We start from the raw sequence: 15,335 nt of genomic DNA on the forward strand, positions 1-15,335 counted from the left end.
TGAATATTCAAATATTTAATTTGATGATTCTACTAAGTCTAAAAAAATAAAAAAATAACTATTGTAATTTGCAACATATGTTTGTCTAAATAAAATAAAAACAATAAAAATAAAATTAAAGATCTAAAATTAAATTAATAAACTTATATCTCATTTATACCTAGGTATTTATCAAATAATATTAACAAATTAAGCAACTTTAAACTTATATTATAATATCAACTTTCCACAACCATTACATAAGTTTTTTAGGGAATTGTTAAATTGAACTAGACATTTACTAAATGAACTGATTCATCAATATTGCTTGAAGATGCAACCATTGGAATCCAGCAATGGAACTTTTTTGATGATGGTTACAATGGGTGGGTTGATTTAGTAAATATTTGGGTCAAATTTAACAATTTTTTTTTTTTTTTTTTTTAAACTATAATGAAAAATAACCCCATGACAAGAAAAGGCATATTAATATTATCGATATTATGTAATGAAGGCTTTATAAAAGAGATTTGCATCCACAAATCTTTATACAATGCATCTACTAAAGCCAATACTATATAAAATATATTTTATATCAATGAACTTTTCTACTAAAATATTTTCAGCAATTGATACACAATAGTTCACCAAATAATATTTATATACATCTAATTCTTTCTTTTGATTAAACAAACATGAAAATTCAATCACATCTACAAAATGGCTTTGTATGAATAACTTGATAAACCAATATCCAATAAGAATATATATATATACATACATATCAAACAAATAATTTTTTATAATATATATATATATATATATATATATTTGAATGATATTACTTTAATATAATATCATGCCACACTTGGACATTTTGAAGTTCCAATTAATGACTTTGTTATTTCTAGAATCTAACATTTGTTTTGTCATCAAAAACTTATTCCATCTCTTAAGCAAGGTTCTCTCAAGTTGCAAGTATAAAGCTAGTTTGTTTTTCAAAAAATTCTACTAGAATTTCCCATACAAGCTTAATCTATTCCAAATCTATTGTGGATGGTTTGCTATTTTCTTTTTCAAAAAATTCCAATAAATAAATCTCTCCATATATGATTAGTCCATTCCAAATTAAGATTCTAACATAGTGTTTATTCCATTCTTTATTTTCAATAAACACACACTCAAATATTTATATATATATATATATATATATATATCCAGATAATCCACAAATAAAGTTTTTGAAGAGGACTGCATCCCACAACAACATTTGAATCTAAAGGATAAAGCTTCAACAAAAATTGTTTGTTTTCAAAACAATGCTCTGTGTAAGATCTCCACTTCCATGAGTTGGATATTAATGTATATAAAAGAGAGGTAGCAAGGTCAAGGTGGCACAAAGCAAAATGAATACTAATGCAAAAGTTAATTTTTTTCCCTCTAAGTCTTAACCACCACACCTTTGTGTCTTATCTACAAATCACACCCTCTTTACTGAGACAAGAATTGACCCACACCAATCCAATTCCACACAAAATATTGATCTCATGGTGCACTTTGTAAGCATTCCACTACATTGGTACAAAGAATATTGTTTTTAAGTACCTTCCTATCAAGCATGGCAAAATAGGAAACAAACAAATGGTTCAATACTCAATCATCAAAACAGTTTTTCCGTCTAAGAAATATTGCCTGCATAAAAAACAAATACACACGATTCCCAAACATGGCATTATACGTCACTAAAGAACAGAGTTAGGATGAACGCAACATAATTAAAGGAGAACTTAAAAAACAATGTCTTCCTACTATTCCACTGAATTCCATGCAGGAACCCAACCTACAACTAATGTCCCAGAAATGTGCAAAAACACATCCTGCAAAACAATCTGGTAGAGGCACCCAACAAAAGACTTGATAGGAGAAACAAGGCAGCATTACATCTCCAACATTACCCTCCCCCAACACATCAAATCCGTAACAAACCTACAAAGGTTCACAACTTCAGTAAAAACTTGCTCAAACGCAACAAGTCAACACTCAATTGGCATTCAATTTGCAAATGCAGAGTAAAACAAATTCTCAAAGGTGAAGTTAGCTCCACCGCCACCCGAGAGGGGGCTCCGAAAAGCCTGGTAAATATTCGAGGACCCATCACCTTCCAAACAATTAACATGATTTGTCCCTTCACTTCTCTGCCCTATTCTGGGACCATCAAAAGCTCAAAATCTATCAAAGTACATTACGAGTATGGTAATGTGTGCCCCCCTGTACCCCTACGCCACCCCAAGAGTGCGAGGAAAACGATATGGTGGTGCGACTTGCACTGCGACTTGTACGCATCCAATGACTTCTCCATGCTTCTAGGTCCCCAGCGGTACACAAACGACCTTGCAGTCCCTCATTCCCCGTCAGCTCTGACTCCTACAAGTAAAGAATTACGTTCAGCTGGCCATCATCACCTCAACCCCGCTCGTGGACCCAGTCCGATTGACACACGCAGCCTAAAAACAATCGTAGGAACCCCGTGGTTGGTGATATTTGCGCTGTTCTAATCCACGTATACGTTCCCCTCGCCTACCTGCACTACCTGGCTCCGCATGCTCGCAACCTTGCGACAACTCGAGCAACCACGCCTCAAACGACCCAGAGAGGACCCTCCAAAGTGACCAATCACTGCTCGTCCTTCCTCGCACCAACATCGACAACCATCGACGACCTAGGTAACGACACACATTCTCCAAATCGACGCCCCACTTCACTCAACCAACCGGTGCCATAGCCCGAGATAATGGAAGTGCTCCGACTGACCAACACACTCCATACACCCACTGCAACAAAAACAACAAGACGTCGTATCGATGACCCTGCATCAGTCCCGGACCCGTAGCCCACAACGTTTGCACAGATGCACAGCACAATACCTACACATCACCCAACCAAACACCTCACATCTTCACCCGCTGTTGGTTAATGACGGAGCACAATGCGACGGCACTACTCTTGCGATAGCGGCACGTAACCCCCTGAATTGCTAACGGTCTTCCTCGCACCACCACCGTCTGCATTCCCGGCAGTACAACACGCAAAGCCTCCCTGTGGCCAAGGCGAGGGCAATCGACCCACCCCCACAGTAACACCGACAGCAAGTGGCTGAATCACGTGGCTCTCGTAAAAGAAATTACAATCAGAAACAAAATTCGCTCAAAAATACTCCATATATTCTAATTACCAGGAATTTGGCCTCATTTGGGACCCACATGCCTCTGCCCCTAAATCTGCAACTCAAGGCCTCTCGAGGCCGCATCTCCCACTGTTCCTTCTCTTCAGACTAGCAAGCGTAATGCACCACCGCAGTACAAACGCATATGGGCAGAACCGACAGGCGACAACGACGTGGATTCTAACAAAGGAGCCGTTCCAAAACTTTACACAGGATCCTTAAGCAGACCTTGAGAAAATACTGCTCCCGATCCTTGTGCTGCTGCAGAACTATCCCCGACCTACAGAAGATCCGCGACATTCGACGGGAGCTCCTCAACCACGGTGTTGTAGAACCTCTGGATGTCCTGGAGCATGCGCTCGTCCTCCTTCGTCACAAAGTTTATCGCTACTCCCTTGCGCCCGAACCGCCCACTGCGACCGATACGGTGAAGGTAGTTCTCCGGCTGAGTTGGCAGGTCGTAGTTGATCACCAAAGACACCTGCTGCACGTCGATACCCCGCGCCAACAGGTCCGTTGTGATCAAAACTCGGGAAGACCCCGAACGGAACTCTCGCATGATGATGTCCCGGGTGTTCTGATCCATGTCTCCGTGAGTGGCCGACACGGTGTGGTCACGGGCTGTCCATCCCCACAAAGAAAAAGAAAAAAAACACGACCCACTCAATGTCAGACAACATCATCCAAGCTGGACGCCATGCCAACCATCCTATCCAAGCGCGCGCGCGCGCGCACACACACACACACACACACACACAGTTCCGGCCTAACCACCACAGCCACACCCACGCACGCCCACCATCCACCCCGCCACTCCACATCCCCGAAACGCGACACCCGCCCGGTCCGACCCCACGAAAACCAAACCCTCTTCAAACAATCAACACGATGCCTTCTATCTCCCTACCGCGCATCTTGTCCGTCAACCAGTCCACCTTCCGCCGGGTGTTGATGAAGATCACGCTCTGGGTGATCGCCAATGTCTCGTACAGGTCGCACAGGGTGTCCAACTTCCACTCCTCGCGGTCCACGTTCACGTAGAACTGCTTGATACCCTCCAGCGTCAACTCGTCCCTCTTCACCAGGATCTTCACCGGCTTGTTCATGAACTTCCTCGTGATCTCGAGGGCTTCCGGGGGCATGGTGGCGGAGAACACGCCCACTTGAAGCTTCTGGGGCAGCAGCTGGAAGATGTCGTAAATCTGCACGTCATGGACACCGCACCAGGTAAGCCACTCGTCCAAGCCAAGTCACGACACTGCCACGCACCCACGCTGCTCCAACCACTCCCTACCCTACCACCACACCAACGTGCAAACGTATCTTGCAAAGGTCTCAGCCATCTTGCTTCCACAAGGAGGAATCAATCTCCACTCCCCTTTCGGAAAGATAACGCATAATTAAAACATCATCGACCGTCGCACCCGAACCGGCGACTCCATCCACACCGCTCCCACCACGACCAAACACAATTCTCCACAAACGCTCACCGGCACCTGGCAACAACAACAACAACAGCAACGACAACAACACCGCACCTGGTCCTTGAAACCCCGAGAAAGCATCTCATCGGCCTCGTCCAGCACGAAGCACTTGATGGAATCCGCGCGCAGCGCATTCCTGCGCAACATGTCGTACACACGCCCGGGTGTTCCCACCACCACGTGCACACCCGCCTGCAAAATCCTCTGGTCCTCCCTCACACTGGTTCCTCCCACGCACGCGTGCACCTTCACCTGAAGGTAGTCGCCCAGTGCGCGCATCACCTTCTCGATCTGCTGGGCCAGCTCACGGGTGGGTGCCAACACCAAGGCTTGGCACTCCAAAAGCTGGTAGTCCAACTGCTGCAGGATGCCTGAGCAAAACGTCGCGGTCTTACCCGTACCGGACTGGGCTTGCTGGATCACGTCCAACCCCTTCGTGAACGGCACGATTCCGCGCTGCTGGATGGCCGACGGCTTCTCGAAACCGTACGCATAAATGCCCCTCAGAAGGTTCTCGTGAAGACCCATCACGTCGAACGTCTCGTGGACCTCCTCCCATGTGGAAATGAAGTCCTCTCCCTCGCCGCCCAAGCTGAGATACACCAGTCACACACTTTTTAAACGGAGGGATAGAGAGTTTTGAAAAGCGTACGATTTGGGGAATCTTTAAAGCAGCTGCCGTCGCCCACGATGAGGAATAAGAGAACAACGTGATATTTAAATCAAGAACGACGCGCAGATGGATAGAAAGAAGTTGTAGACTTGACGTACAGGTATTGTTGATTTCGTTATACTGGATATGAAGAGTACACGGGTAAGGACAGGGATGAAGAATATAAGGATGCTTACATGGTCTCCATCTTCGCGTCATACTGGCGGGCATCGAACTGAGATCCTTCTGGTGCAGATCCAGCCATTTTGGTGTGCTGCAGCATTCCATAAACACAAGGAGACGATCAGCTGGGCCATGAGAGTGAATGAATGATGAGCTGCGAACCCAGGAGGAATGACAAGGAATGCACCGACTATAGGCACCATAGAAGGCCATAATGAACCTGCTAACGCAGTCTGCATCTGCAGAGACAGTTCCCAAACAACGTTCATTCAGAGGTCTAGCCTTGTGATGCCTTGTGAAGACGCATGGCTGCGAGCGCCAGTTGAAGTCCTTAAAATAAGTCGAGAATGCCCTAATCGTACACCTTAGGGTTTTCAGAATGTGGGGAGGCGAAGATACCTTCAGAATCAAGTGTTTACCGACGTTCAAAGGTCATTGTTTTAAATGGCATAGAAACCAATATCCAAGGTTACAAATCCATCCAACCCTAACCAAAAGGGATTGATCGTAACATACGCAGCATTCCACACTTTCGAGTAAACGTTGCGCGTGCAACTGTCGTGCCGTTCGCGTTCTGAATCTGCCGCTACACTATGTTGACGGGCACTCTTGAAAAACGGATCCCACACTTCTCAAATTGAACACATGATGAAAGGGGCAAGCCAACCACAGAGGTTGGCGGCCAAGCTCGAATTAAATGTATCCCCTTTAGTTACTCTCAGGCAATAGAGGTAACCCGTGGGCAGCAACAGCTCATCTTGAGCATGAACAATAACGAGAGCTCAGGAAGGTTCCAGCCGGTTACAGAGAACCAAGCCTGGTGGAAGTGGACTCCCTTATCAAATGCTCACAGAAGACCCAAACGCTAGAACACGCATACAACAATAAAACCATCCGAACTCTGTATTTGAAATTTAAATTGACTGATTCTATTATTGGAATAAATTCTAACATTTTTAGAGACCCAAGCACAGCAGGCAGCTACGCATGTCCACCTAACTACAACTCCTCCCGCTCTCTCACTCTCTCTCACACTTAAGTCCGTTGCAGTACCGAAACGGAAAAACCATCAAAGGTCAGGAGATGAACCCTAGTCCAAAAGACGAGGAAGAAACGCTACAAAAGAAAAAAAAAAAAAAAAAAAAAAAAAAAAAAAACACACAACAACAACAGACTACGCAAGAAACAGAAAACAGAGAAGTCGGTGCAGAAGCAAAAGGAAGCAAAACTACATTACCAATGAATAGTAGCGGAGGGAAATCGGGGGAGACGTCGACAAAGAGTGCACGATCGAAACGGCGCTGTCAAACGAGAATGGCAGCCTTGAAAGAAAGAGGCACGGCACCACTGCGCCTCAACTCAACCCAACTGGTAGGGCTTGCTTGATCGCTACCCCTACCCCCCACCCCACCCTTGGAAGGGTATCGCCCGCCTGAACGCCGGGTCCCAGTCACGGGAGGAACCCTACTCTTTCTTTCTTTCTTGCAACCTCCTCAAATCACTCTGGTGTGCACTCGTCCATAACCCACATGAGTGTGTGTGTGTATGATAGTGAGAATGGATTGCTTAGTTTTATATTCAGTTCCTTGGTTGTTGCTCTGTTTTTGTTCTCCATGGCTTAGTTCTTTGGGACTGACCAGTCTTGTATTTCTACTATTATGGTGATGGATGGACCCAACTCTTACCTTGTTTTTTGAGAGACCTTCGAACATCAGCAAATTCGTTGGCTATGGTTCTCTTCGCCACACAAATAACATACCATGTGTGGTCCTGTCCCAAATGTAGTTGGAAAATGCTATCTAACTCACTTGTTTGTTGGTTTTTTCTCGATGTTTTGTTTGAACCTCCTTGAGTTTTGACTTTATTTACACCAAGTAATTTATTTGCTTCAAGGTGCTTGTAGGACTGATTCTTGAGGTTCTTTGCGTTGCAAAAAGAATTGGAGGTGTTGTGTTTAATATTCTCACAAATTTTGTAAAAAGTCTTTCTTCTATTTATGTTTTTATGTTTTCAGAAATGGTGGCATAAATAGTAAGGTTGGCTTTCTATATAATAGCTTGATTAAGTTGGACAAATCTAATCTTTTCAATTTGAACCCCATAATTTTGTAAACCAATTCTATACATTGATTTTTTTTTTAATTTATAAAGTCCGTTGTAATATTAGAATTGTGCAAACTTAATAAAATCTAAATCCAAATAAAAGTTCATCTTAACAAAATCTAAATCCAAATAACTTTATAAGTTATTAATGAGGTCTATATATCATGGGGTCTATAAAGTACTTCAACTTTTTTCCTTGTTTATAAATTTTTATTCTTGCAAATGGCTTATTTTTTTAATTTATTTTAATATTATAATTTAAAGTTTTCATTGATATTCTACAATAGTTTTATTTCATAACTTATTTATATCAACTATGATATTAAAAAAAACATCTTCTTATAATATTGTTTTAGACTAAATTGACTATCTTCAAATGAATTAAATCTACCTTTGATATTGATTTGACTATCTTTATTGCTTTTGTATAATATTTCTTTTGTTGAATTGTGATGTTTTATTTTATTTTATTTTATTTAGTTATTTAATCTCTAAACATTATTGTAATAGATTTTTTTATTTTTTCTAATTCAATATTGTTTCATTTTTAAACTATTTCAAATATAAAAATTATTGCATCTAATTAAATTTCAGATTTAATAATTTACGATTACTACATGGTATTTTAAACATATTTTTATACATGAAAATTATTCCTAAAAAAGTTAGAAGGTAATTACGGAAGATGCACCCAAATGTTCTTAATAAATTATGAAGAAATTTTCCAATGCATTGTTTACATTAATTCTAAGACTTAAATTTAAACATAATCTTTAAATGTTAGATTATGACAAATTTAACTTTATTCTATTCTTCTTCTAATAACATTATGGTTTATTTTTAATTTACATAAAAACAATGACTTTAATAGACCTTCTTTTGTAAGATTATGTAATATTCAAATTACCATAGTTTAAATTCTGATTATTGGCCAAAGTATAATTTTATCCTCATAAAATATCTTGTATTTTATAACAAAAAGTTTTTTAAACAACATATTCTTCTTTTCGTTTATTACACAATCTTAGTAATTTTTAATATTTTTAGTAGACAATACTAAAGATTGTCTTTTATGTATATAAATTGAATAAATTTTTGTGTTGGTTCAAGTCCTTGTCATATTTCTTATCTTCATTAATTCTTTACTTACTACAAATTACTTCCAACGACTATCAAATACTACCACTTAAACTCCTACACATTGTTGTTTTAAGAATTGAAAAATTTATATATTAAGATCACTTAAGGAGACAAGTGGTGGCTCTCATTCACTCCATGCACCCCTCTTGGTTTCATCAAAAAACTTAACATTGTTTGGAGTTTGAAAGAAAGCAAAACCTTGACCAAAATTCAAGCAAAGTTCACAAGGCGTTCAAAAGGTACATTTTTTCTGTGTGATTCCGTGACTGAATGCATTCAAGTAGAGTTCACAAGGCTCATGTAGGTGAACATGTGTTCATAATGACATGTTACAAACCTGTCATGGCATCAAAAAAATGTCATAATATTAATATAATATTATAATCTGAGACCTAATATATAATATCATAATAATATATTTTTGTAATAATTATATGTATTATATAATATATTGTAATATATATTTGTAAATAATAAATAAATAATATAAATAGTATTACATTATATATATATATATATATATATACATATATATCTATTAAGTGGTGGCTTTCATTCATTGCATGCACCCTTCTTAGTTTTGCATGCACCCTTCTTGGTTTTCATCAAAAAACTTAATATTGTCTAGAATTTAAAAGTAAACAAAAGCTTGACCAAAATTCAAGCAAAGTTTATAGAGAGTTCACTAGGAGTTCATAAGGCTCATTTTTTTCTGCAAGTGAATGCAATTGAAGTTGAAGTTCAATAATTTAGACAGAAGTAGGCAATCAAACACTAGCAAGACAAGGTGCAAGCTGTGATGAGTGATGGGATTTTGCCAAGTGCACGTTGTTGAATCCATGGATTATTATTTTGCAAAGAAATTCATGGAATATATATATATATATATATATATATATATTAATATTGTTTTTCTTCATGTAGGTAATGACTCTGAGACAAAGTAATGACCAAATTTTACATGTTGATTCACATTGTGGGATTTTTCATCTTGTTATAGAGGATGTTGTTTCTTGATTGCAGATACTAAAAATTGTCAAATTGCTGTAGATTCTTTAGAGGTTGATATTGACTTTAATTATGCAGATTCTACATACAACCAAAGCGTGGTAGAAGGACTTTCTCATATAAGTAATTTCAACAACTGTCTAATTTTGTAGAAAAGATATTACTTCAAAAGCCTTGCCAAATATATAGAGAATCGACCATCATCAGTTTGCAAGTTCTAGAGAATTACAATGACAACGTAAAGGCATATCAAGGCCTCATTTTGCGTATATTAAAAAATATCTAGCGCCCATTACTTCCACCGAGCTCTGTACATTCTTTCAATGTTCTCAAGTGCAGAATAAAAGATAATTGCTTTTCATTGTGCTTGATATCATATATGTATATATATATATATATATTTATATTGTTCTTTACTCAAGAATGAACAAAATTGAACAGTGACATTCTATGATTGAACCTAAATTTTGCATTTGATCACAGTAGGTTCAGATCACATTTGATCACGTTTTTGCTTTTGATTTGATATGTGCCACAAGCTCAGATGCAATGCTGCCTGACATGCATTTCTTTTTTTTCTTTTTTTTGCATTTGATTTGTTGTTTTATTTTCTGCAAGTAGGATTGAGGAGAGGGTGTGAAGTGGTTTTGTACTTTTTAGCTTTTCTTTAGATGTTTCAAAATGTGTATTGAAGCTGACAAATCATATTACATTTTAGTTTTTTCATTCAAGAGAAAGGTTAGAGACACAAGCAAACAAATTAATCAATCCAACCTAAAACAACAATATAAGTGGGAAAAGTACATCAAAAATAGTAATATTTTTTTTCTATAATATCCAGCAATAAGAAAGCATCAACATTTATGATACACTTAGCATTCTCAATTTCAAATATTAGAAGAAAAAAAAAAGATAACCACATCAATTTTGAGCTTACATTAGAACTTGACAATAGTAAGCATTGTCACTATGATTGTGAAAATCAAGCATATTAGCCACCTCAGAATCAATTTCTTCAACCAAGAATTTGACAACAGCAAAAAATATTTTTTGGTAAAACTGCACAAGTACCTAAGATTTGTTTTGATGCAATTGCAATTGTAACCAAAGCTGATAAACTCAATCAATATCAATTTATATCATTATTGAGTTCCATCATTTCATAGATTATTATGTGTGTGGACCAATTATTTCAATTTCAATAAATATTGAAAGTAATAATTTTAATAATTTCAATGATATGATAACATGATAATTTATTGAAGTAATTATCATAATTTTTTTAGTAATAATTCAATAATTTCAATTATTCCTTTGATTATCTAATAAAATCAATTATCTTGTAAATTTTCTTGGAAGGTATTTCATAATTGATTATATATATTACATTTCATATTAGAAAATTTAAAATCATAACAATGGTTTTTGAAATCCATTATTATAGCACATTTTAAAAATCAATATTTTAGATTTGATTACACATTCTATTGTATATTTTATTTTTATTTTTTTGAAAAAAATGTAAAAAATATTTTTTGATTCAGTAACATTTGTAATAAATTGTAATTTGAGGAATTCGTTTATCAGGTTTTTTCTAACCACAAATGCATTATTTTCATTTACAATGCAGCATTTGCACTAAATGTTTGTTGCTTCTAGCATCTAGAAGAAACAAGATTGTAAGTGAATAAAAAGCCAATTATTTTTGCTAATATGCAATTGCCATGCAGCTTTGCATCCAACTCCTACAGTATTATTGTGTGCCGCACTTACTCCAATACTATTCGCTCCATGCAAAACATTGTAAGCTATTTACTACTTTTTATTGTACAACTATTCCTAAGACACATAAAGCATATTGAAGCAAAGCCATGTAAAGGAAGATGAAGCCCGCAAACAACAGAATGTAGAGCTACTACTTGTAGAGTTTCTACAACTCTAGAAGCCTGTTTCACAAGTTCCTCCACCACGAGGTTGTGATCTACTAAAGCACGTGTTTTCTTTCTTATCCACCATACAACAAGCATAATCTGAAATTTAAAATTTTGATTAAAAATCTAGGATGCTCTGCCAAAAATAACTTGGCTGTGTAGAAATAGTAGGATTTAATACATACATTTCTCTTTTGTTTGATTGTGCACTTCAATGTCATCAAGCTTTGGGAGTGTGCGCATGAGCTAAGTGCAAGTTTCATGAATTTATGAGTGGATTCTTAGAGATTTGGTGCTCAATCCAACGAGGTAGTTAATTCTATGCTGAATATTGTTTTTTCAAAAGTTTTAATACGATAAATATTAGTGATTCATTTTTTATATTTTGTATTTTAATTTATTAATTTATTGACTTTAATATATCTTTGAATGTTGTAACAAACCTTTATGATTTTTTAATGTAATTTAATGTTTTTTTTATATTTTCACAAGTAGTTCCTTAAACAAAATTAACTACTTTTTTTTTGCATAATATCCATGACAACAACATGGATTTACCTATCCTACTTCATAGCTAAAATCTCTATTGTGTATTTTATTTCTTTTTATTTGTATTATATTATCTTTGTATTTGAAAAAAAAATCTTTAGATCAAAAAATGTTTTATTTGAGTCACACTTTCTATGACAACAATACAGGTTCATTTAGTAAAATTTAAGTTATAACATCTTTATAAAATGATATCCAACCTACTTGGACATTGTCAACCAAATACAAATAATTCTAGCCAAATCCATTTGATTCAACTAAGTTAAAATGACTAAGTAAATTTATCCAAATAAACATGATTTAAAAAAAATCTAATAATATAATAGTCTTAAAATGACTAATTTTAATTAATAAATAATAAAATAAGTATTATTAGTATAAAATATCTAAAATAATTATATATTTTTTGTAATAATGATGTAAAATATTATATTATTAATATTACTATTATTATTGTTATTTTAAAGATTAAATATTATGATAAAAATTTATAAACAAAGTAGTAATTACAAAATAATAAAATTATATATTCATAAACATATTTGCAATGAAGTTATGTGATGTGTGATGATTATCTAATAAAAATAATCATTAAATTAAAAATCTTAACTATTTGAAAAAAGTTTACATGATATTATCTTATTTTTAAATAATTAAGATAATATTATACTTATTGTATAAGTATATAATAACCTTTGAATCTGAACTCTTATTCCTTAAATTCTACTTTCAAATATTATAATATTCAGTTTAGTCATTATCAGATGTTCTATAACTACACAAAAATATTACTCTAAATATTCTATCTCAAATTACATGCCAAACTTTCCATTCATTTAAGAAAGATACTTTACAAAATATTATGAGTAGAAATATACTATATGATATTATGAAAAACTTTAAACTAATACATTTAAAAGAATAAATATATCATTATTAAACTTTTTTTGAATATTTCATTAAATCAAATCAATTTTTTAAAAGATGTTTTTGTAGGTTATTTTTTTAATCATATATATATATATATATATATATATATAAAGATTTTTTTTATTCTTTTTCACTTTAAAATATTGAATATTTGAAATTAAAAAAATAAAAATAACACAAGATATTGACTTCCACAAATTATAGTCAAATGAGAAACAAGATAATTTTGATATGCTGTATTCACAATAAATAATCAAAACATATTTTAATTATTATATTGGTATTAAAATAAAATAATTATATAAATAAATCAAATATAACATATTTACTAAATCATAAAATCTAAAAAAAAAATAATATATCAAGTATAAATAAATACCATTGAGATAAAAACATTTTATGGACCTGAGAAACGAATATATATATATATATATATATATTCATATGTATATTAGTATTAAATTTAAAAGACTAAAAATAAAATAGATATTTATTTTAACATATTAATAAAACCATAAGTTTAATCAATTAAAAAAAAAAACTTTAAAATATTATTTCTAGCTTATAAAAAATCCTAACTAAGATCTTATAATTATAATATTTGCAAATATATATTTTTAAAAAATTAATGAAATTTAATTATATGTTCATATATATTTAAATTAATTATTTAAAATTAATGGTTTATAATAAAAAATTAAATAAAAAATGAGACAGTTTATTTATGAATTAAAATATTAATTATAATTGTTTTAAAGAAGAAAATTGATGCTAACGGAGTTTTAGATTAAAATAATTAAAACCACAATAAAAATCACTACACTTAAGTATAAAATCAAGTGATTTTACACTAAATTGATATGTGATTTAGGATCACAATTTATTTGGTTGCATTTATAAAATTATTAATAATAATTCAGTTTTTTTTATAAACTTAATAATTAATCAATTGATTTAAAAATTAATTAATTAGTTAGTTAATCAACTATTTAGATAGCAAAATTTAAATCTTCATAATTTAATTGATTCCATAATGAACATAATCAATTGTGTTATTTTAATGCATTTGTTTTCTATTGCTTATGTGAGTGATAATGAAGAAATCAACATACATTACAAGTTTGATATTACTAGAGAAATTAGTAACTACATGAACAAAAAGAAATTAAAATATGTTTCTTTTGTCTACAAACAAATATATCTATGTCTTTAAGGTCAATGTTAATATTTGGCTTTGTAAGTTTAAAACAACTCTACTTCTATCAATCAAAGTCTACATTGGGTTTCTTTTCTTACTTTTTGTCAAAAGCTTGTAAATTATCTCTGATTATTGATTCAAGGTATATTTTTCTTAATGTACCTTAACATTCATGGACTTGTTTATATACTTGTTTAGGTAATTCATTTAATTTATTATTATTTTTTTAAAATCTGTACACAATTTAGAAAGATTCCCACATCTTTACAACACCTATCAATGCATTACAATAGTGTTCTATTTTCCAAGATTTTCGTCAATATTAAAGATAAACAACGAGGGTGGTTTGTTTTGCTCAAATTAAACATGTTGAGACTATTGACCCATCTCTTCTTTTCTCCTTGTTTCCCTATCATCTTCAATGAACAAAATCTGCAGACTAGATTGGAAAGATGTCAATAACGTTCATTATTCAACATGCACAAAAGACACAAGCATGACAATGTTGGCTTTGGAATCGCATGTTGATTGGTGGCAAGAGAAAAAAGGTGCCAGTGATTAATTGATAACAAAATGATGAGAGGACCTCTGGAATGCCATGTGCTGAAAACACGAAGAAGAAGTTTAACTTGGACCACTGTTAACCACCAAGTCTCAATTGGATCCGTCCGTCCGCCCGCCCGCCCATCCGTCCGTCCATCTGCCCCGAAGATGAACCGATACAATTGAATGGGAACGGCGGTGAACCCGTTTTCCGTCCGGACAGAAATTCGGATCGTCGGAAAGGAGGAGGCATTCATTTATGCATTCATCTACATATTCATTCATGCACACATCCGTTCATCCATATTGGGGAGGTCGCTTGGCACCTGCTTACGTCTTGTCTGTATGTGTGTCCCATGACGGGCACTGCACTGCACTGCCCACAATTAGGATGCCGGAAAAGGCAAAATGGG

At 34.6% G+C, this 15,335-nt stretch overlaps 1 protein-coding gene across 1 annotated transcript; it reads right to left on the reverse strand.

The window, feature by feature from the left end:
* Nucleotides 1-3,178: 3,178 nt before the first annotated feature.
* Nucleotides 3,179-6,840, reverse strand: LOC112283465 (eukaryotic initiation factor 4A-10). The gene is made up of 5 exons (XM_024522141.3): nt 6,759-6,840; nt 5,536-5,612; nt 4,741-5,278; nt 4,110-4,404; nt 3,179-3,823 (listed from the first exon to the last, which is right to left on the reverse strand). The coding sequence occupies exons 2-5, from the start codon at nt 5,601-5,603 to the stop codon at nt 3,483-3,485; spliced, it is 1,242 nt and encodes a 413-aa protein (XP_024377909.1). The 5' UTR covers nt 5,604-5,612; nt 6,759-6,840; the 3' UTR covers nt 3,179-3,482.
* Between the last annotated feature and the right edge of the window lie 8,495 nt (nt 6,841-15,335).

The sequence above is a fragment of the Physcomitrium patens genome, chromosome 6, assembly GCF_059467195.1.
Source record: "Physcomitrium patens ecotype Gransden chromosome 6, ASM5946719v1, whole genome shotgun sequence".
In the NCBI taxonomy this organism is placed as follows: Eukaryota; Viridiplantae; Streptophyta; class Bryopsida; order Funariales; family Funariaceae; genus Physcomitrium; species Physcomitrium patens.

Bases quoted from the DNA above. Each gene is read 5' to 3' on its own strand.
- LOC112283465 (XM_024522141.3), bottom strand. From the start codon at position 5,603: ATGGCTGGATCTGCACCAGAAGGATCTCAGTTCGATGCCCGCCAGTAT. The intron at 5,279-5,535 runs GTAAGCATCCTT...GGTGTATCTCAG, and splicing joins GACGCGAAGATGGAGACCAT to CTTGGGCGGCGAGGGAGAGG. The intron at 4,405-4,740 runs GTGCGGTGTTGT...CATGACGTGCAG, and splicing joins CTCGGGGTTTCAAGGACCAG to ATTTACGACATCTTCCAGCT.